The sequence below is a fragment of the Lynx rufus genome, unplaced genomic scaffold, assembly GCF_022079265.1.
Source record: "Lynx rufus isolate CCGP_SWC_20201006 ecotype Redwood Valley unplaced genomic scaffold, mLynRuf1.p SCAF_16, whole genome shotgun sequence".
In the NCBI taxonomy this organism is placed as follows: Eukaryota; Metazoa; Chordata; class Mammalia; order Carnivora; family Felidae; genus Lynx; species Lynx rufus.
In genome coordinates, this window is record NW_025814830.1 from 49,472,896 (window position 1) to 49,494,845 (window position 21,950).

The 21,950-nt window shown below is 47.7% G+C and overlaps 1 protein-coding gene across 2 annotated transcripts; it reads right to left on the reverse strand.

Annotated features, from left to right (window-relative positions):
- Positions 1-1,334: 1,334 nt before the first annotated feature.
- On the reverse strand, positions 1,335-19,497 carry MAF (MAF bZIP transcription factor). 2 transcript variants are annotated; one of them, XM_047078804.1, is made up of 3 exons: positions 17,543-19,497; positions 5,062-5,122; positions 1,335-2,758 (listed from the first exon to the last, which is right to left on the reverse strand). In XM_047078804.1, the coding sequence occupies exons 1-2, from the start codon at positions 18,688-18,690 to the stop codon at positions 5,089-5,091; spliced, it is 1,182 nt and encodes a 393-aa protein (XP_046934760.1). In that variant the 5' UTR covers positions 18,691-19,497; the 3' UTR covers positions 1,335-2,758; positions 5,062-5,088. The 2 variants fall into 2 exon arrangements, with proteins under 2 accessions (XP_046934760.1, XP_046934761.1); XM_047078805.1 differs by lacking the exons at positions 1,335-2,758; positions 5,062-5,122 and adding an exon at positions 11,920-13,126.
- Positions 19,498-21,950: the final 2,453 nt, after the last annotated feature.

Consider the following 21,950-nt stretch of genomic DNA (forward strand, 5'->3'; position numbering starts at 1 on the left):
GAAACTCTCTCCCTCCTTTGCGGTGAGGGAAAACCCCGGGCTCCAACCTCCAAACGGCCCCGTGAAAGCCCGTGCCAGCACGCGCGCTTTGCACTTGCCTTCTGTGCAGTGGGGAGAAAGAGCTTCCTGGCTTTAAAAGTAGAAAACAGAAGAAAAATAAAAAAAATAAATAAATAAATAAAATAAAAAGTCTGGGAGAGCCCAGTAACAAACAAACAAAACAGTCTTTGAGCATCAACACAGAGCTACCTGTATGTGCTACTCACTGGAGCAAAGAGTGGGAGAGAAAGCAGTTCTTAGCTTGTGTCGAAAAGGTCAATATGGGTGAAGGGATTTCTGATTTCTCTTGGCTACTGCTGAGAGGAGAGGGATGCTATGCATCCTCTCGGGCAGACTCACACGGCCTTCTAAAATGCCACGCATGATTCCGAACACTGCGAAACGTACCGTATGCACCGTAAGATATTTTGTAAGGATTCCAATAGCTCTCTGATGAAGAAAGAGAGAGGGCAGGAAAATAACGAAGAGAAATTTCAGAAAGGTAAACAGGAAATCCTACTCTCCGATTCAAAACGTTCAGCCCGGGAAGAGACCCCCATGTCAGCTTTCCCCCCATTTCGTGTACATGCCAGGTGAAATTCGTCTTCAAGTACGAACAAGCTGGAGGCATGCACCACAGCGGCACAGAATCAAGCCCTTTAATTAACTACTATTGGTAACAAAAGGTCTCCGTTTTGATTCACGTTGTTGTTGGAGGCAGAGGGGCGTCCACCGTGGTTCAGAATCCCCTTAACGTAACTGTAAACCCAGGACACACAGCTGCTGCAGAAGGAGTCAGGGAAAAAGAAAAGAAACTTTGTAGAACCTAATTTAAAGGAAGTGTGACCTCAAGATGAATTTCGTATCAATTCCATTCTCCCCTCCACTGCCTACCCCCGGCAAGTGAACCTACCCTGCTTTTCAATAGACCCAAAATGAACAAAAGACGTTCTTACTGGTTGCGTGTGAATAACTCATTAGGTCCAGGGTCTTACACCTGAGGTCACACTGCTCCTGTGGCTGTGTGGTCTCCAGTGACAAGACCTGTGATTCCCACAGCTGGGTCTGTTTTCTACCCACCGCCTGGAACCGCTCCTCCCCTCCCCCTCCTTGGTGTTACTTCCCATCTGAAACTATGTATGCGCCAATGGCTTTGTAGTATTTCCTGTGGATGCTGAAAACGGGCATGTCCAATTTTCCCACTGGCTGACCCTTGTCCCAGCCTTTTCCAAATATTGCAAAAAGACCAAAAAAAAAAAAAATTACAAAATCAAAATCAAAACCAGCCCTTCTGCTTAGCTCATTTATTGCTGATAGTTTCATTAGGTGCCAGGAAAAGCAAAAACAATGCAGACACTAAACAACAACTTGACAGTGACTTTTGGATGGAGGAAATGGAAGATTCAGCAGTCCGCAGGTGAAGAGGGTTTCAGCACTGGCATCTGCGAACGGCAGCAGTAAATCTGAGGCTCTGGCAGGTGAATGACTGAATGTGTGCTTTCAGCGGGAACACTCTTTTACAGGAGCATGGCTTTGTTTTAAGTCACGAGTGCCGTACTTGTTGCAAAAACTCTTTCTTCCCTTTCTTCCCCCCTAAATGCATACCGTTTCTTTCTTTAAGTTGCCCCCTCAAGAGTATCCTAGAGCTCACGGAAAATATGACTTGATCCTCTACCTGCCCCGATTGATTACATCAGCCCAGGAGGGGGCCAGTCCCCACCGAAAGAACATTCGGCAGGCTTTGTCTAGAAAGAGGGTGAGACGGTGGTTATGTGGGAGCATGACCTAAATAAACAAACAGCAAACAAACAAGTAAGTCCGCGGAATAAACACTTCAAGCGAAAGTATTCCCCCCCCCCTTTTTTTTTCTCAGTGCCAACAAATCCATTGATGTAATTCGCTTAAGACACACTCATGGAACTTTTGATGGATTGGTCCGCTCCAAGTCTGCGTGTAAGACAGCACTCTGTTCCTTGCTGCCTGGGGGTATGGAGGGCGTACTTTAAAAACGGAGTATTTAGAAGCCCTGAGGGGCCTGTGATGAAGACAGAGTCAAGACCAGCCACTGTTCTCACTTGGGCTTTCTAAACAGAGGCACCAAGAATTCAGAACTTACAGTCTGTGTTTTCACGTGTCCTTTGCATGAGAACACCTGATTCACCATTTCTGGTAAAAGATTTTGATGGGCTCTGCAAGGGAAACATGGTTATGACATACTTCGTTTTATGTTTGAATGAAACAGCTGTGCTAAGGCCCCCACGTGGACACGGGGCATCGGGAAACCATGCTTTGCGTTTTATTTCTCTAGATGATTCATGGGCAACACGGGAGGTCAAGTTATACAAAATAAAAAGATTTCTGAACACTTCTACTGTCTTTGCTTGGTTTCGTTTCACTTTTGGTTTTTATCCCAGTTCATAAAAACAGTGAACCCTTCCTTACATTTCTTTGCATTCAGATTGGCATAGGTACAGTCAGGATAAAACATGTCCACTCAGCTAAGTGTAAGACTAGAGGGGAGGAAAAAAACCAAACAAACTGATGGGTACTTCGAACCCAGGAAATACTATTTATACAAGTTCCATCAGCTTCTCCCATAGGCGACAGGAAAGCTACAAATGGGCCTCTCCCCTATGTATGTATCCCACCTGCCCTGCCCCGAGGCAGCTCTGTAAGGCTTGGTTGCTTCCGGATGGGTCTTAGCCAATGTCAGGAACATCTGAAATGGGCAGAGCATAGACATGAGCAGGCTAAGATCCATCACCACCTTCCAAATCAGTGTTACAGCACACAAGACGAAAGAACATGTCTTGAAGTCCTACTTTCAACATTGGTGCAAACCAGGGGCAGTTGGGTTAGTTAATTCAAGCTGAGGGACAGTCCCTAAGGCAGATTCCAAAGCCACCTTTGGTATTATTAGGGTCAAGCGACATCATCACTTGTTTCCATGGCCAAGGCGCTAACATCACGTTACCCAAGGATGCTCACCATGGAAATTGTGACATCAAACAGCTGTGGTCTCTGTGGACGTTCATGTTAGAAGACCTTCCTTAGAAGGCACGATCTTGATAAACCATGCAATTTGGGTAGATTTGCACACCTTAAGATATAACATGCACCTACAGAAAATGCGAGTCAGGATCGGAGATGCTGCAGCAAAGGAGAATTTAATCTTTTTGTGATACTGCTTAAGATGAATATTTTGTAATAGGCCCAAGAACCATAATATAATCCAGACTGTGTTTCTGAGAAGAAATGAAAGGTAATTAAATGACTTCCCAAATGGTGTGTGATTTAATTTTCCTACTCTAGCTAGAAAATTGCCAGAAATGAGCCACCCGCTGTACATAGTGGAAATTAGCAAGAGAGAGGAAAGCTAGCAGCTCTCCATTTTTGACTTTCACTACTGAAATCCCTTAGCCAAAGTGACTCTCTGAATATACACTAAGTAACTCTCCCAAGAGTATCAAGTATTGAACTTTTCATATATCCGCTTATAATATCTAATATCCCGGAGTAACTCAGAGGAATTGTCCTCCTACCCCAAGATTCCCCATCTGACCAAATGCCTTTCTCTTCCTTGCTCTCACCTGTCAATCAAATTCACAGATGAAATTTGATTTCTCTCCCACCCGTAACCTTATATGAAAAATTACCAGGAGGGTCAGGACCAGTGTGAACCTAGCCTTAAAAGTTCATTAACTCTTTGCTCAGAATGGATGGTTTCCATGTAACAAAACATGCCAGTGAGCCTAGATCATCACATTTAATAGATGGCTTTCAAGTTGCAATTATAAAGACACAGACAAAAGACGGGAATAAAAATGAGAGGAATAAAGTATTCGAAGTACGTGTACATGTGTGGACACTCAGATCAATCCCCAAGGTACATATACATCAAGGTAAAAATCTGTGTGCGAGAACTATTCAGGAAAAGGTTAATTCCGTGCAAGGCTAGGAGAGAAATCATAGTTACATATTCACAGTCAGGTTGTTCAAGCAGTGTGTAAAAGTAAGCAATCTGACACTATTTTTGAAGAATGGGGGAAAGTAGGGTCCTGCTTTCCAACACTCTCAGATTGACTGGATCCTTAAAGTGTCTCCTTCGCAAAGAGTAGCATTTTGACAGTGTGACTTTTGCCCCCCTCCTCGGTTTCTCCAGAAATCAAAAACTGTATTTCATGCAGATTTTTCAGCAAGCAAGTTTTTAATAAAAAAAAAAAAATCAAACTTTGTTCCATTAGCCAATAAGAGGTCACAAGAACACATAAAACAATGACACTAAATAATTGTTGGGGTACAAGTGTCAGACTCACTTTCTAAATGAAGAGGTTTCATTATTAAATTCACTCTGGGATGCTTACAATTGAGAACCGATTTAAATATCTTAATTTCTTTCTTTTTTTTTTTTTTTTTTTTTTTTTAGAGGAGAATGAGATTTCTGCCTCCCGCCCGTCTCTCACTCTTTCCTTCTGCCTATAATCGAAGCGGGCAGTGGCTCCAAAGTCACATTTGGATACGGGGGTGGGGGGCGGGACATACTGTGTTTTGACGGGACACCAAACTTTCCAAATGTGAGTATGGAGTGAATCCTAAGAGTCTGTAAATTTGGAATGTTTACGAGGCCCAGGGAAAGCTGGCCAACGACCACGGACGCTGGTTGTACAGCTTCACCCAAAATGCGTGATGTTCTAACATCAGGCCTGGCTGCATGAGTCAGGAGATGCATGCTGGTTAAGGCGAAAGATGTGAGGTTTCCTCAAACCCAATCGATCACTCTGTCCACCACACCTACGTAATGAGATAAATGCAGAAACGCATGCATGCTGGTCCCGCATACTTGGATTTCCCCTTCAGCCTCCCGGATCACCCTTTCAGTTACGTGGGAAACCCAGAGACTACAATTACCAAAGCAGGAGCTTTTCACACCTAAGAAATTACCAGCATTCCTTGCTTGCTTGCTTCCTCCCTCACGGAAAAGTTATTCAAACGAGCACATGCAAATCAGAAATCAAGATGTACCTCTTTGACTTCAGGCAACAGGGTTTTTCACATCACTGATGTAGAGGATTCCCTTGGGTACCTGATTTAGTAAATATATTAAAATAAACAAAGGGTAATTAATAACCATGAAGGAGGTTTCAAGGACAGTACGTCAAAGGCAGCCTAGCTATCTATGAAAAAGGCAGAATTAGACCCAAGGAAGAGGGATTTAGGTCCACTTGCTCAGACCTGCCAGAGGAGGGGTTCACACGGAAGAGAATGGCACGCAAGGCAAGGTCACCCCCTCTGACTACGGCTCTGACCCCAAGGAAGCTGAGATAGAGAGATACTTACTCGCCTGACAGTCTGGGAGCCCAACTGGTCCCCCTTCCCCTGGATCTTTGCTAGGGCACATTCTCTTCCATTTTCCCCCTCCTCCTTCCTTGCTCTGGTCTATTCTGCTGGTACCGCGGACCTTAACTACAAACGTTCTCTCGACAAATAGAAACGTTCAGATACCACCCTTTTATTTATTAACTTCCTCTCTGTTTAAATTAGTAGCAGGGAATTCTTAAAACCAGGATATGAAAATGAGGTTGCTTGGAAAAAAAAAAAAAAAAAGGCTTCTTGCCTCGCAGTGAATAACAAAGCACAGTAATTCAAAGTAGTTAGCTTTCTATGGTTCAAAAAACCCTTATTGCTATTAGCCGCACTAATGTAAGTGGCAAAATAATTATCATTTACTGTACAGAGTCCAATATTTTCCAGACAGCAGCTTAATAACAAAGCAGACCTGTCATTTCTCCCTATAGTTAGTCACACCATACAAGTTCAGACTGTCAAAATATATTTAAAATCTAACGTTAAAAATTCAACATGGTTACAGAGAATCTGTGTACAATAACTGCCATAAACCAGTAAGTCAATCTGATTTTTTTCTTCCAAGATGGATACTCGCTTATTTCCTTTTAATCCCCCACACTTTTATTTGGTTAACTCCAAATTATCACGGGTACGAACAAATTCACTATACGTATACACATGCTGAAATCTGTAGGCTACGGTAACTGCCCATAGAATCTGTCTTTACTTAAATTTTCATTGAGCGTAACTCGCCGGTTATTTCAAATGCCCCTTCTCTGGATGGTATAACTATGCATTAAAACACCTGGACAAACACGTTTGTGTTCTTCTTTCTGTCAGAGCTGCCCCGAACACATCATGGGTCTCCATTCACACATCTTGTTAGAAATGCCTTCAAAATCTTATAGTACAGACTACTTTTCTTCGTGTAATAGTATCTATTAATCTTTGCTAAATATATTATTTCTATGCCAACAACAACAACAAAAAAAAGGAAACAGAAAACACAAAGTTAAAAACCTGGAAATGTTATCACTAACATCAATTGTTCTTCATTTGAAGTTCCGAGGGCTAATCTCTAAAAAAACAAACAAACAAACAAACAAAAACCCTTTCTATTTAAGGTTCCCCCTCCCCACCGCCCCGTTTAAAAAAAAAAAAAAAAACTTTAGGAAAAACAGATTCTTTTAGAAATGCAAGTGAATAGTTTAAAAGCTTAAGAGATTGCGGAAAGAATATTTTTGTAATTCCTTTGGGGCAGTGCAAACATATGTTAAGCTTCTTCAAGGAGTATTTACATGAGATCATATACTTGTGAGGCGTTTTTCAATTTTAGAAAAATATTACAAAGCAATAATTGAACATAGGCTTTGCAAAATGCTCCTCTGTCTTCCTGACAGTCTCATTGACAGTCTCTGTTATTTTTGGAGAAAAAGAATCAGGCCTCATTAAATGTAATATTTGGCATCTCGCCTGCAATCTCATAAAGTAGATGTCCTTTTTAGATCATTGGTGTCATTTTCCTCAAGATGACCTCTACTCTTTGGCCATCCGGGCAGCCCATCCTGTTATCAAGGCATTTACTTTCAAAAGGGCGGGGGAGAGAGATTCTGTGCCTACACCTGAATAGAGTCCAAAAGCCAATGCGGCTTCTCTGTTCTCATCAGCTTTACCCAGGCTAGTCATCTGGGGAAGAGTGGTGGGGGCAAGGGGTTCTCGAAAGCGGAGGCTTTCGAGCTGGACCACCATCGTGTCATCCAGGCCAGACGTCTGTTAGCGCAGAGCCTCCAACAGTTGGAGACATTCACCTAATGATTAAATAGTATTTTTAAATAGCATAGGAACATGCAGTGATGTTCCAAGGGAGATTTTAAAAGGTCTGGGTACCCACACAGCTCAGGGAATTAACATGGACCTGGCACCCTGAAAATACGCTGTGGATGGTCAGCATGTGTCTCTGCACTGCCCCGCATCGCCCCAAGTAGGCGGAGGATTTATGGGTAAATCACCCTAAGACAGACATTTCAGAGTAGGTTTTGCTCATGCCTACAAAATTACGGAGTAGAGGGATTCACTGTCATGTGATCGTGTTTATTTTATAATGTGGAAACTGCAGATTGATCTTTCAGTCGCTTCTCCCTCTACAGTGCGTTAAAGGGTTCCCTAGATTGGTAGGTAGATAGATGGGTCATAGATAGATTGATAGATAAACGCAGATCAAAGAATATGTTGCATTTATTGCATGAAAAGGGAAAGACTGAAATACCATCTTTTCACAGATTTAATCTTAGAAAGATTACCAAGGTCCCCCCCCCTTTCTATCAAAAGGGACTTTAGTGCAATCTGACGGTGTAAAATTGTCTCAGATGCTGAGATCATTGTTTCAGTTTTAACATATTTTTCTGCACATTACCAAATCCATCCTGGAGGGACGGAAAAAGAAAAGAGACATCTATTTAAGAAAGTGTAATGTTCCTTGCCTCCGTATTTGTGGATCTAAAAAACTGAGGGTCCCCATAAGTAAAAGGCCCTACATGGGAGGACTCCTTTCTGAAATTAGTGGTTTTAAAATCTGTGGTGGTAAAACGGGGCCTGAGCGCCCCAGATTGGCCTGGAGCCCTGTGTGAAATCCGCGAAAGCAAGCAGGCCCCTCTTGCTGGGGCTGCTGTCGAAATCCTAACAAAGTTGGCTTGACTCGCTTTCCTGCGTAAGGAACATCAAACCATACCACGGGAAACCCCAACCACACAGAGATCTCTGGGAAGCCTGTAAAACTTGCTATCTGGGTTTCCTTCTTTCTTTCTCTTTTCCCTCCTCTCTCTAACCAGAGCAGGAAAAAAGTCAGATCTGAAAAAATTAATAGAGAAAAAAAAAAAATCAAATGATCTGGAGCTCATGATCTTCAAGCACCTGGGTCCGCTGGCGGGTGGGGTGGGGGTCCCAAGGTGAGGGGTGGAGCCTTTTAGGGCCGAATCAGGCTCCCTCCCTCTGCGCCCACCGGGGAGCGCCGAAGAGCTGACAGTTTTGATGTCCCCTGGCGCTCCACTCTGGCCAGGGCAGTCCTCTTGGAAAATAAACCAAATTCCAATACAAATCCGAGGCCCCCGCTGGGGCGTGCGCGCCTGATGGGCGCGGGGCACAGGGGCGCGCTGGGGACCGCCGCGGTTAGCGCCCCCGGGCGCCGGGGAGGTATCCTGGGCTTCTCCGTGAGGGGAGCCCGGTGGCCGGCATCCAGGAGTGCGCTAGCCTCCCGGGCGGGCGCAGCCTCGGGCCTGGGGAGAGCAGGGACTGCCCGGTGACCTCAGGCAGCCTCCAGGACCCGCCCCCGCGGTTCCTGCCTTCTGTCGTTCAGCACCTGCCTTGCCCAGCCCGGTCCCAGTCCGGACCCCGGAGCGTGGGGCGCATACCTGGCCCCACGACTCCCCAGCAGTCAGGTCCCGGCGGTGGTGGCCAGGGCAAGGGGCCCCGAAGAGTGTGTACAGAGACAGGGCGAGAACAGAGTGTTTGTGTGCAGGGGGGCGGGGCGGGGGGTGGCGGGAGAGGAAGCCCAGAGGTGGACAACCTCAGCATCCTCCGGGGCCTTCATCTCCTGCACTCCAGGCTTCAAGACCCTTGGCACCAGAGGCCGCAGCCGGTGCTGAACATTCCAGAGCCACCTCCCAGCTCCTCTCCCATCCAAGCTTGCCAGCCCTTCTCTCCAGCCCTGGGTTTGGCCACACCTAAACTGGGGCAGGAGGGACTTTGACCACGACCTTAGCTTGGGCACTGCCTTCTGGCCCAAGGGCAATGACCTCCGACTCTCTGATGGCCCTGGGCAACTAGGCCTGGGAGAAAGAGGTGGTAAGGATTACAGAGAGGGCACTGGAATGGGGCAAGGGTCAGGTGATAAGAGGCCAAAGCCCTGGAGCTCAGGACATGGGTAATTCTACTTAGGAATCATGGCGATCTCGGGGTCTGCCAGTCCCTTGTCAGTCACCCTGCAAGCAGATCACTTGTGGGGTGAGGTGGGGCCCTGGGACCGACCTAGCTTTGATCCCTGGATTGGGATCTTAAGCGAAGGCTGGCTTCTGAGAGCACTACTCCCCAGCCCTGCCCGCCAGACCCCTCCTGTTCTCTGCTCCTCTGGCCTAGTTTGGGATGGCCTATCCACTCCGAGACCCTCAGAGCATTCCTTCTGGAGAATGCCCTCAAAGAAGGCCAGGAACCCACTGACGGGGGACAGGGGCAAATTCTGGCTGCAAAAGGGAATCTGCACCCCCGACCGGACTTTTCAGCCCAGGATCGCCTTCGCAGCCATCCTGGGGGATTCTCACAGAAGAGAGGTTTTCACGCGTCTCTGCCCGGTTCTGTAAGGCTTCGTGGCCTCTCCTGTTCCCTGACTGAAACCACCGACCACAAGGAAAAACCATGTTTTGGAATCTTAGCTTGGAAATGCTCAAGGTTGGTCATCAGAATATTTAGAATAAACTCAGAATCCAAATCCCCAGCGTGTAGCTCACACCCAGGCCTGGGCTGGGCGGGGGCCGAGGGGTGTGGGGGGTGAGCACAGAACTATTTCCTCTCCTGCCCTCCTCTTCCCGAATGTCCACAAACACCCCTCCCTCATCCTCCCTTCTTGAATTAATGCCCCTTTCTAATCGCCACTAAAGATCCAAGAATCTGTGGAGAAGAGAGGAATGTGATTTTGCAATCCAAAGTCCTAATTATGGGGGGGGGGTGAAATTGTTATTTGACGAAAAGAAAGGAGAGGAAAATGAATTTTGTTGAACAGAGGAAGAGGTGCTCAGGAGATGGTTATGCTCTGAGTAAGGGACTGTCATTCCACTCATAGCCTCTCTGTGGCAAATGTGTTTTGTGAGCGTCTTCAAACTGTGCAACTCCGATGCAAAATTCATATAAAGATCTGATTTCCGTGTGCTACGGACGTGTTCTTTCTTTCTCGGCCTTACTACAGCGGGCAAACTTCCGGAAAACACACATACACACCAAGCGCTTTCAGATTGAAACAATAAAAACTGCCGTGACCTCCTAAAACCTACCACGGGGACCCTATACGTTTTGCCAGAACATGTCTGTCTGGTCCAAAATGTCACCGCTGTAAAATGGCACGCTGATACCTTTACAAAGGTCCCAACATTGAGACAGTGACAATTTCCCCTGATTCCTCAGTTTGGGTGTGAGCGCTGAGGCTGTTTGGGAAAAGGAAACGGGCCGTCAGACCTTGTTTGCACCTGGCCCCTGTGAACGCTGGGCCTGTCGTTAGCCAGCGAGCAAGTGAAATTCAGACTGGCCACTGGGATTATTCCCGGGAGTCTTGCCTTCCGAGTCCTCCCCACCACTCTGCCTTGCTACCCTCATTTCTCACCGCCCACAGAGGGTGCAGAGAACAGGAGCCCGGGGTCCTGCTATGCCTTTGCGCAGGGCAATTGGATCTGCTTTGTTTTCTGTTTTGTCCCTCTCTAAAGGGTAAAGATGTTCCCGCATTGTTACAGGACTGTACTCCTTTATGCCCCGACAATCATGAGACAGCCTGGGAGACTGAAATTCTCTCACCCTGTCCCCTACCCCCCGCTGGAGAAAAAGTGCTAGACAGAGCTGGGTTTGTTCAGGAGCCTGGGCGGAGCAAGGCTTGAAGAGAATTCCCCTTTTCTGGGGGCTGTTTGATGTCTAGGGTTTGAAGATTTATATCAAAAGTGAGAAAAGCAGGGTTATCAGTAGGTGGGGTAGGGCTCCTGCTTGCTTTTAAAACAAATGCAAAAACAAACAAACAAATCCTGACTCGGACGTCCGGACCCTGGACCATCACTCACACAGACGGCCGCTGTAGGCCCTGCTTTGGACCTGGGACATCTTTCCCATTTAGGGCGAGCCCGCAGGGAGGACAAACTTCAGGTTTCCCTTATTTGCCTCGAAAGAGCAAGGAAGACACCGACCCCGAAGAACTCATTCAGCTTCTTGAGGAATAATAAGCAGAAGCGGTGGAAATTATAGCCCATCGCTGTGGATAAATCTTCCCTTAAAACAAAAACAAGACTAAGACATTTCTTCATAGAAAGGGGCAACATTATTTTTTAGAAATCAAATGAAAGTAAATCACAGTGGGGAGCCTCTCAAATCAGCCATCTAAAGGGGGAGGAATCTGGCCTCCCGATTCCTTTTATGCGTGTTTACATGAAACGTAAGGCCAGGAGCCTGGCTGTGTGTTTCCCTGGCAAGGAGGTCGAATGGCTGGAGGTTGTCACTCATGTATTTTAGCCTCCCATCCACCTCGGTTAGGCTTTAACTACCGACAGGCAAAAAATAGAGACACCTGTGTGGCAAGCAGACTTTTAAAAATATTGATTGGCCGAGAATACCAGAGGAGAATGTTTTCTAAAGCCAAGAGTGTGTGAATACGGAAGTAAGTTGGCCTAAACAAAGCTAGGGCAACATCAACAAAAGCCTCCCAACGTACTATAGTCTGGGAACCTTTGTGTCAGAAGCAACTTTAGTTGTTCAGACAGGGAGGCGCTGAGAACACGGCCCTACAGGTCTGCTGCAGACCATGTCTGTGAAGGTGGCCGTGGCTTGCGCTGTCCATCGTGTTTAGCAGGAAAGCAGTGGTTTGGCATAGGGGAGGTCCTGTACGAGAACAGAAGTATCCAGAGTTGATATTACTAAATAAAAACTACTGGGGGAAAGGTAGGAGGGAGAAAAGATCAGGGCACTAGACTCTTGCGTTACATAATAAATAATTTCCCATTGGGAAAGGGGCCCAGATGGGTATGGCATGGAGGCGGAAAATCATGGCATCCAGACATCGTGTCCTCACCAAGATCAGGACGTGGCATCTCTGTTTCGACGTCAGTCTGTGACCGTGTCAGATACATTGGGAAAGGTTCTTACGCTTTTGATTTATTATTTATTTTTATTTTTATTTTTTTGTAAAAAAAAAATAAAGTAGGGAAATACAAGGGAGGCGATTTTATGAATGGCCTGGGAGCGGCAAAGCGGAGGAAAAAAAGGCACCTGGAGGGTGTGGTTTAACTAACTTTGTGTTTTGCCGGGCGGTGTTTTCACTTACAGGGACGGCTGATAAATGAACGCGTTCAATACGATTCTATCCAGGGCCTACCAGACAGCCAGGCCGCTTCGGCTGGGCTAAAACTCCTACCCATGGCATCCGCTTGGGGAGGGGGAGGCGAGCAATTTTTGTTTCTTCTTCTTAGTAACATTATCTGCCAGAGAAACCATGAAGTGTGGAAAAGTACTATTTAGAGTGTGCGTGTCTACATAGGCTTCCAAAACGCTAGCTGTTACCTTCTGGGAACCTTCTCTTCCTACAAACGGACGTGGAGATCTCCTCTAAATTTCAGTGGATTTTTAAAAGCTGATCTTGCGGGCTGAAAACAATGGCACCTATCTTAGTTTCTCGCGTCGCGGAGCCAGAAGCATCCACGCGCTTTTTCCTCTAGGTTGGCAGAGAAGACCTTCAGGCCAGGGGGATAGTTACCAGCACAGAGGTTAGACATTTGCTAGCTTTCTTCTCTAACACAATCATTTTTCTTTAAAAAGGAAACTAAACAGAAGTCAGGGGCAGGGTGTTGTCCAAGGCCGCAAATAATAATAATAATAATACATTTTTAATATACGGTTCGCGCATAAATTTCATTTTGTGAATACACTGGCAGGTACGCATTGCCGGGCCTTCCAAAACGTGGGGTATCCCACTGATGGCTCCAACTCACGAGTGGGCTCAGTTCTGTAAGTGGAATGAAAGGAATTTTAACACTATTTAGACAAGGACTCAGATGCAGTGGAAAGGGAAAGCTGGATTTCCTTACACGATTTCTCTCTTTTTTTCTAATTTGGAGACTTATTTCTGCTAAGGGCACTTCGGTAGAACTTGGGGTTTCTTTGTTAAACACACACACACACACACACACACGCGTGCATTCGCATTTGCCTCTCTTAGCACACTGCAAAGTTTTTAGTAAGGGTGATCTCTAAAACTGCCCTTCACTAAGGAGTTAACCTTCTCTTAAAACCAGCCACCCAAACCCCATTCTGCCAGCGCCTCTCTGCTTTGTAACGTTGGGGGCCAAACCCCGCTTATGATACTGAGCTGCCCTGTGGAGTCCTAACAAAATGCTTAAGGGTGGCACGACTGTTTTTCCTCCCAAGTCCCGTCCCTCAGGAGGTGACTGCAGGTAAGCCCATCCTGCATGGCACTCTTATTTTGAGAATGTGTTTGCCTAAAAGCTTTCCTCTGAGGCCGAGCGTCTTGCATAAATGAGATGTATCTCCATTTCTGCCTCTTCAGGGGGAAACTGCGTATCTCCTCGTTGGGAATCAGAGAGGAAAAAAAAAAAAAAAACCCGAAAAAACAAACAAACAAAAATCTCCAAAGCAGAGAACAGCTAGCTAAGTTCAGCACACCGAAGAAGTGCATGTACCATGAAGACTTTTGTTAAGCCACATTAAGTGTGGATTCAGGAGTTCAATCCAAACTGGCACCTAAAGGGAAGGTCTAAACGCAGTGGGTATAGTGTCTTTGCGTTCTGTGAAAAAGAGGAAGGAAGACAAGATGATCGACTGGTCAGAGCTCACCCCCGCCAAGCGCAACCTGTTTTCTGCAAAATAAGGCCTCCGTTCAGAGTTGCAGTATTATCTTAAAAAAACAAAACAAAACAAAAAAACCCCCAAAAGCCCGAAAACAAAATAAAACAGAAGTCATCATGTTTGGCTATATTTTGCGAACAGGGTTGGCTTTGTCTAACATTCTTTTAGCATTCTCTGGGAGGTTGATTGGGAGTGCAAACTGCACGGATTTGTAACATTAGTTGCATGAATTTGTGTCATTTTAAAATAGGTCAGTGCTGTTAGGGAAGGTGGCTGGACTGACTGTCTCAGTCATCTTTTTAAGTTAGCCTCCTGACACAGCCTCTTTGGGGGCAAATACCCATCAATAAAAGCACAGCCTTTATTCGACCAAGGCATTACTTTTTGCTCGCTTGTATTTCTGGAGTTAAGGTGATTGGAAATCACTGCCAACTCGCCTGAGTGGAGAAGCCCTCTGCTAAATATTCACAGTGAAGTATGATTTAATAACACAGTTCAAATCCAGAGATGTACTTGGGGTTATGTAAGTAAGGGGGAGGGGGGGTTCTTGTTCCTATTTAAGACAAATGACCTTCCAAATTACAAAAAAACAAACAAACAAACAAAAAAACCCAAAACCCAAAAACCAACAAACAATTTGATTTGTCCAAAGTGTTGATGTTAAGTCGTGGCAGGCCTTGCTACCAAGAAAATCATAGCGTGTAAAGGGAAGAAGGAAAAATACTCAATTTTAGCGAAAAGGCAAAAATTGTTTATCTTTACCATTAAATGCATATGTATCCAAGCCCCGTCTGCCAGGCCCTGTCTGCCCGGCCCATTTCTTTCTAGATGGGCTTGCTGTTGGACCAGAAGCTCAGGGCAATGCTGAGAAGGCCCTACTCTCTCTGGTTGGGATTTTCCGTTTGTTTGTTTTCACCAGAGGGCAATGATGTCTCAACTCACTTGAAAACTGAAAACTTGTGGGGAAGGGCATTTTGAGAGGTCAGAATTTACATTTATATTAAATATTGCTAATTATTCAAAGGGACTGTCCCCCCCTCCCCCCAGCCTCACAGAACAGCCTATGTTTCACCCTGAATGATTGCCTCCCTACTCCTCCATTAATCCTTCCTCTGGAGAAAAGGATGCATTTTACACTTCTAATGCGGTTTTGGGCCCAGTTAAACTGCACACTAAGAAGCTGAGCACAGAATCAAAAAAAAAAATGCAGTTTATTATTGTAGATTATTCTTTCTCTCGATATAACCAGAATTGAAAATGAAAGAAAAGCACATAGGAACATCACGCGTGGTTAGTTAGTAACTCAAGATATAAAACAATTTTGCACAGCAAAATATGTAAAAGAAAAGTAACTGACAAGATTTTTTTATATTTATTGTGGTAAGATTTACTTTTCATTTTTTTTTTTTTTTTAAAGACAGGATGTCAGTCCCTGAAAAGAACATTTACTGATTATTGCCTTTAAAACTGTGGATTTTTTTTTTAAGTTACAGAAAATCCAGTTCTGCACCACAATACAACTGTAAAAAAATCTGCATCGTCTTAAAACTGTGCAGTAATGCCATTTTTATAACTGCATAAATTGTATTAGCGTTCTAAACAGTTTTGCAAATTCTTTTTGTATTATATGCTTGCAGGTTATATCTTAGTGCAATTCAGTCCCAAATACTTTAAATTTGAAAAAAAAAACATACATTTTGAATGTAAAATACCCCTACAGATATAAACAGGGGTGTTTCCCCTTTAATACTTTGGTTTTCAATACAGTCAGTGGTATAGCAAAGACTACAGATATCCAACTTATATTTTAAGTTGCGAGCACATGCTTGAATAAGCTACTTTTTTTAAACAGTCCCCTTGCAAACTCTACCCCCCTTAACATCACAACAGTAAACAATTTAGTGCATCAATCTTTAAAAAAATCTACAGCTAAACAGACCTAACTCTTTCAAATTTATCTATAACATTCCTTTATCTGTAGCATACATTTTAACTGGGCTAACAGATTATAAAAACTAGAATTAAATTATATACTAGAAACCCATAGCATTCCACATTTGACAATGACCAAAAGCCAAAAAGAAAAAAAAAATAATAATAAAAATAAAACAAACCAAAAATCACGGGGCAGAATTCTTTTTTTTTTTCTTTTTTAAAAATAAATTTTAGACTGCTTTCTGCAACAGCACAATTTTAGTCCCCCAAAGTGGGGTGTCATTCTTATTAAAAAGAAAACATGAAGAGTTCTTTACTGTTAGATTTTTAACCCATTCTGGCATCTTTGACAAGGAATGCCTTCAGTGCATTTCCAATGGGAGGCTGAAGTTCTGAGTAACTCAAAGCAGTTTGGGGGATGCAAACTTTCATGGGAAGAAGGCTCTAGGGTGGCACTTTGTTCTGAACTCAAAAAAGTCATGAGGCAATAAAACAAAAGTATGAATACCATGCCATAAGTCTTCGAACGTCCATTTCCAAGCCAAAAGGAAAAAAAAAAAAGAAAAAAAAATAATTATACCATACATGTCCAGCATGCAGGCTTTTTTTTTTATTAATATAATGTCTCTTTTCCATAAAGTCTTTGAAACAGTTATAGTTCATTGTTGCTAAGACAAAGTAGCAGGCGTAATAATGCATGAGATGAGAATGAGTTTTTTAATGGCAGACTAAACTCTCAGATTTGGCATGATAAGGCCAAAACTCACAAGTCACACCCAGAAGGTTGATGCGGGCTTGATTGTGGCAGGTTCATGAGGATTTTTTTTTTCTCTCTCTCTAGTTTAGCATAACAATGCTAAAAAAAACCCGATGGAACTCAGCGCGCTGCAAGTCTATAACATTTCACATTTTTTTTTTCCTTTGCAAGCTCAATCTCACATATGAAGAACTCAGGAGGAGGAAAAAAAAACTTAGCTTTTTTTTTTTCTTTTTCTTTTTTTCTTTTATCTCTGAGGAGATGGGTGGAAGGAGCGTGAGGGTGGAGGTCGGGAAAAAGGGCAACAACACAGCAAGCTCCAAAAAGGTAAAATTAAAAACAAACAAAAAAAAATCCAAACAAAATAAAACACACACACACACAGAAAATGAACACCAGCTCATGAACTGAAAAAGAAGAAGAAGAAGAAGAAAAAAAAAAATCCCACAAAAACAAAACCTGTGAATGATGCCGGCTTCAAAGGTGAGCATGACGAACTCTGCTGAGATCTTTGAACATGGTGGGGGGGGGGGTGGGGGTGCGGTTTGTAAATAAAAACAAGCTAGCAAGTTATGGAGAATTTCAGATTGGCAATCCACGAGCCAGACATCCACTCCCTCCCCATTTAAAAACAGCCACCACCACCGCCAACTGGGAGCAGGCTGTGTGTGTGTGTGCGCGCGTGTGCGCGCGCGTGTGTGTGTGTGTGTGTGTGTGTGTGTGCAGGGGCACGGGGCCTATCTCGGCAGGGGAGGGGGCGAGGTGGCGGCGAGCACGGCTCTGGAAGTAGCAAGCCCACACCCGAGTCGGACCCCCACGGAGCACTTATCAAGGTGGCTAGCTGGGATCGCGTGTCAGACTCACATGAAAAACTCGGGAGAGGACGGGTTGTCGCTGCTCGAGCCGTTTTCTCGGAAGCCGCTGCTCACCAACTTCTCGTATTTCTCCTTGTACGCGTCCCTCTCGCGCACCAGCCTGGAGATCTCCTGCTTGAGGTGGTCGACCTGCTGCAGCAGCTGATTCTTCTCGGACTCCAGGACGTGTCTCTGCTGCACCCTCTTGAAGCGGCAGGACTGGGCATAGCCGCGGTTTTTCAGGGTCCGCCTCTTCTGCTTCAGCCGGATCACCTCCTCCTTGCTGACCCCGCGCAGCTGCCGGTTCAGCTCGCGCACCGACATGGTCACCAGCTGCTCGTCGGAGAAGCGGTCGTCGAAGTGCAGGCCGCCCGCGGCGTGGTGCGGGTGCAGGGCGCCCCCCGCCCCCGCCGCGCCCCCGCCGCCGCCTCCGCCGCCGCCGCCGCCGCCTCCGCCGCCGCCTCCGCCGCCGCCCCCGGCGCTGGCCGGGCCACCGCCGCCCGCGCCGCCCGCGCCACCGGCCGAGGCGGACGCGCTGCCCGCGGCGCCGGGCGCGCCGGCCGTCGGGTGGTGGTGGTGGCCGTGGCCGGCGGCGTGGTGGTGGTGGTGGTGGTGGTAATGCGGGCCCGCGCCGCTCTGCGCGGCGGCCGCGGCGATCACGGCGGACACCACGGCGGCGGCGGGGCCCATCTCCTCGCCGCTGCCGCCCAGGGAGGCGCCGGCGCCGGCCCCGGCCGCCGAGGCCAGCTGCTGCGCCCCGCGCGCGTAGCCATCGAAGCCGCCCTGGAGCTGGTGGCTGTTGCTGATGAGCGCCTCGACCGCGTCCTCGGGGCTGAAGCCCAGCGCCTCGGGGTTCAGCTGCTGCGGGTAGCCGGTCATCCAGTAGTAGTCTTCCAGGTGCGCCTTCTGCTCGCTGCCCGAGCCCGGGCTGGGCGCCGAGAAGCTGGGGGAAGGGGGCACCGAGCTGCACGGCGTGCTCATGGGGGTGGAGGACAGCGAGCCCCCGGCGATGAGACGGCCGCACTGGCTGATGATGCGGTCGGTCTCCACCGGTTCCTTTTTCACTTCAAACTTCATCAGATCGAAGTCATTAACATATTCCATGGCCAGGGGACTGGTGGGCAGGTCGGAGTTGCTCATTGCCAGTTCTGATGCCATTCTCCTGCCGCCGCCGCCGCCGCCGCCGCCGCTCCGCCAGATGGGCTGCAGGAGAGGGGCCAGCGGGCTGTGCTGGGTGGCCAGCGGGTGAGCCAGCTTGCCGGGCTGGGGCGCTTCTAGCTCGCGCGGCGGTGGCTGGCCCGAAAGCTCCGAGCGCGCACACACCCCCCGCCCTGCCCGCGCCCCCCGCGCCCGCCCTCCCTCCCCCCTGCTCACGCCAATGTGCTCGCTCGCTCGCCCCGGCCCCTCCTCGCCTGCTCGCCTCCGTGCGTGCCGAGCCGGCGGCTTCAGGCTCGGGAAGGTCCTCCGCGGGCTGCGGTGGCGGCGGCGGCGGCGGCGGCGGCGGCGAAGCCGGAGGAGCCCGGCCGGGTGCGCGGCGTCCCCCGCTCGCCGCTCCGCTGCGCGCTTTGCATAAGGAGGGCTCGCCTCGCCGGCCCGGGCTGCAGGCGGGGCGCGCGCGGCGGCCGCTCGGGGCTGGAGGCGCGGCGGGCGGCTGTCCGGCGGCGCGGGCCTTGGCACGGGGGAGTTAACACTTCATGCTTCTCGCCTTCTCTTTTTATTTTTTTTTTTCTTTCCTTTCCTCTCTCTCCCTCGCGCGCTCTCTCCGTGCAAAGTGCAAGACAGAGGTGCAGCCCGGCTGGAGGAAAGGGAGGGGGGGAGTTTAGTTCTTTCTTGCCTTTTTTTTTTTTTAAAGCAAAATAGCGAAGTCCTGGGGAAAGGCGAGGCAGAGAGCAAAAGGGGGGAGGCCGAGCCGACGAGCAGCCCGAGCCACAGCTCGAAGATGAAAAAAGATTTTAAAGCCTCTGATCCAGCAAGAAGAGTTTAAAGCAATTGCTGAGTTTTATAGCACTTGTGACGTCAGGTCCAAATGGGAAATTGACTGGTACTCCAGGCCAATGGGAGGCGGCGAGAGCGGCCGCGATTAGCATAATAGATAGAAACAAGGAAACTTTTCGGAGCTGTCAATCAGGGCCCAATCAGCTGACTGTCAGCTGGGACAGGCTGGCTTAACCCTTTGCGCGCCGCAGCCTCCCAGGGAGGGAGCGAAGCCTGGCGCAAAGTTTGGCGCAAGAGGGGAAGGAGTAGTCCCGAGGGGCTTCGGGAACCCGGGAGGACCCTCTGCTTTCCTTCGGAGCGCGAGAGAGGCCTGCCTTCCGGAGCGCCGGCTTGCCCTCCCCTCGCTCTGCCGGGGGATTGGCCTGTCTCCCCTCCCCGGGAGCCCCCATCCTCGGGACTGCGAATTCGCTCGGCATCTTTTTTCCTCTTTGCTCCACCTTTGGCACCCAGGTGTCTGCTCCGGGGACCTTCCTTCCCCGAGCCGTGGCTGTGCCCGGAGCTCAAACTTGGCCCTTCGAACCAAAGAGCGCAAACTCTTTGTCCCTCTTCCCGGGGCCCGCGCGCTCGGGGGCGCAAGGGTGCTGGGGGCTCAGGGTCCCGACTGCGCGCAGGACGCCACTTCGCCGCGTGCAGCCCGAGTGGTTCCGAGTCCGCGCGGGGAGAAAGCCCGTTTTGTCGCCCTCTTTGAAGGAAGGGAGATAAGTTGTTCGGGGGCCATTACGCGCGGGGACTGGCTGCCCGCTGGCGTCGCGTGCCCTAGGAGGGGGGGAGCGAACGCCTACGCGAGTTAACTCCGCAGAAGCTCAGAGCCTGGTCAGCCGGGCTCTGCCCTTGGGCTTCCAACTCTGGCCCGAGTTCGGCCTTAGAGATTCATATTTGTCTCTCTGTCTCTGTCTCTGTCTCTGTCTCTGTCTCACCCCACCTCCCCCATAGACACACGCACACTCACCACTCACGCACACGCTCACCCACCCCCATATGAAATCTGACTCCTGTTTATCAGGGTCCCGCGCGCCCTTTGCACTTTCACGTTTCACTGAATTATTTCAGACTTGGCGCTGGAGAGGAGCAAGGGGTGTTTGTACGTGGGGGTAAACAACACCCCAGCCTTCCCCAACTCCCCTCGAAGGGTTAAATTTTAAACCGCGGTTTCTCGACCAGCCCGGAAACCCACAGTGGGGGTGGGGTGGGGTGGGGTGGGGTGGGGGGCTGCCTCTCCCCCTCCCCGTTGCAGATGCTAATAACTATTCAGTTTTCTAGATGGATTCATTTAAAGCTTATGCAAAAAAAGAAAGAAAGAAAGAAAGAAAGAAAGAAAGAAAGAAAGAGTAAAGAAAAAGAAGAGAAAAGAAAGAACCAACAACTGTTTCTAAGATTTTAAAGCGATAGGCAAGTCGGAGAAACCGAGATTTATTTGGGGGAAAGCAAGCGTGCGCCAAGCCGACCCAGCTTTTGGAAGACCAGCCCGCCTACTTGGATGTTGAGACTGTTGATTCCTCCAATTAATGAAATGCATTTGGTGTTAATCATATTTATTTTACTTTATGGGAGGGGGAGACGCTAGGAGGGCGCACTTAAAAAAAAAAAAAAAATTCTGAAAAGCCTGCAAAAGAATCCAAGAGTGAAAACTATTGTTGGATTTTTACCTCAACAGCGCCACCTTTCGGCAAAGGTCAGTTGAAATTGATCCCTGTCCAGTTCTGTTGATGAAGTGCAAAGAAGCTGGTTTTCCAAGGTGGGAGGGGGACTGAGGCACAGAGAGTCAGTTTGACTGTAGAGCGAGAACCCGACCTTGTAGGAAAGGGGCTAAGGAGAGTGTTGGCAGGTGCGGGAGTCATTTTTTTTCCCCCAGTGTCCCCCTCGACTGTCAACAAAGAGGCCAGAAGACACAGAAGCCTTCCGAGTGTGGCTTTGCAGAGACTTTTGCAAATGACTCCCGTGTAACAGGGCCCCAAACCCTTTAAAAGTGCCCAGGATGGATTTTCAACGGGCTTTATGGCAATATCAATAGAATTAAAGTTACTTGTAATTCGGTGATAAATGAGATGTCTCTAGTAAGTATGATTAAGTGCAGTGCTATAAACTTGTTTATCTGAAAAGTAATTCTCAGAAAACCTGACTTCTGACACTTAGTCATATATTAAGCTAGCTTCTTGAACGTTGCACTTCAGAACTGCTCTCACCCACCCCACGGCATCCTTGACTATTTATAATGAGACCTTAGGTGGCACTCACTGGCTTCTTACGCCAGATTAGACTTGTGTTAATTTCTTTGAAGCTGGCAGCCTTCAGCTCCAGCACACCCAGAATCCCTAATGAGAGACTCCCCAAAGGGTTTGTAGGCACATCGTAACCCTAAGAGGCCAGTGCCATTGGTGTTTTCCAGAAAAGCGCTTTTTTCCTTTTCATTATTGCTGCAGAGA

Bases quoted from the DNA above. Each gene is read 5' to 3' on its own strand.
- MAF (XM_047078805.1), bottom strand. From the start codon at position 18,690: ATGGCATCAGAACTGGCAATGAGCAACTCCGACCTGCCCACCAGTCCC. The intron at 13,127-17,542 runs GTGAGTCTGACA...TTCCACTTACAG, and splicing joins TCCTCTCCCGAGTTTTTCAT to AACTGAGCCCACTCGTGAGT.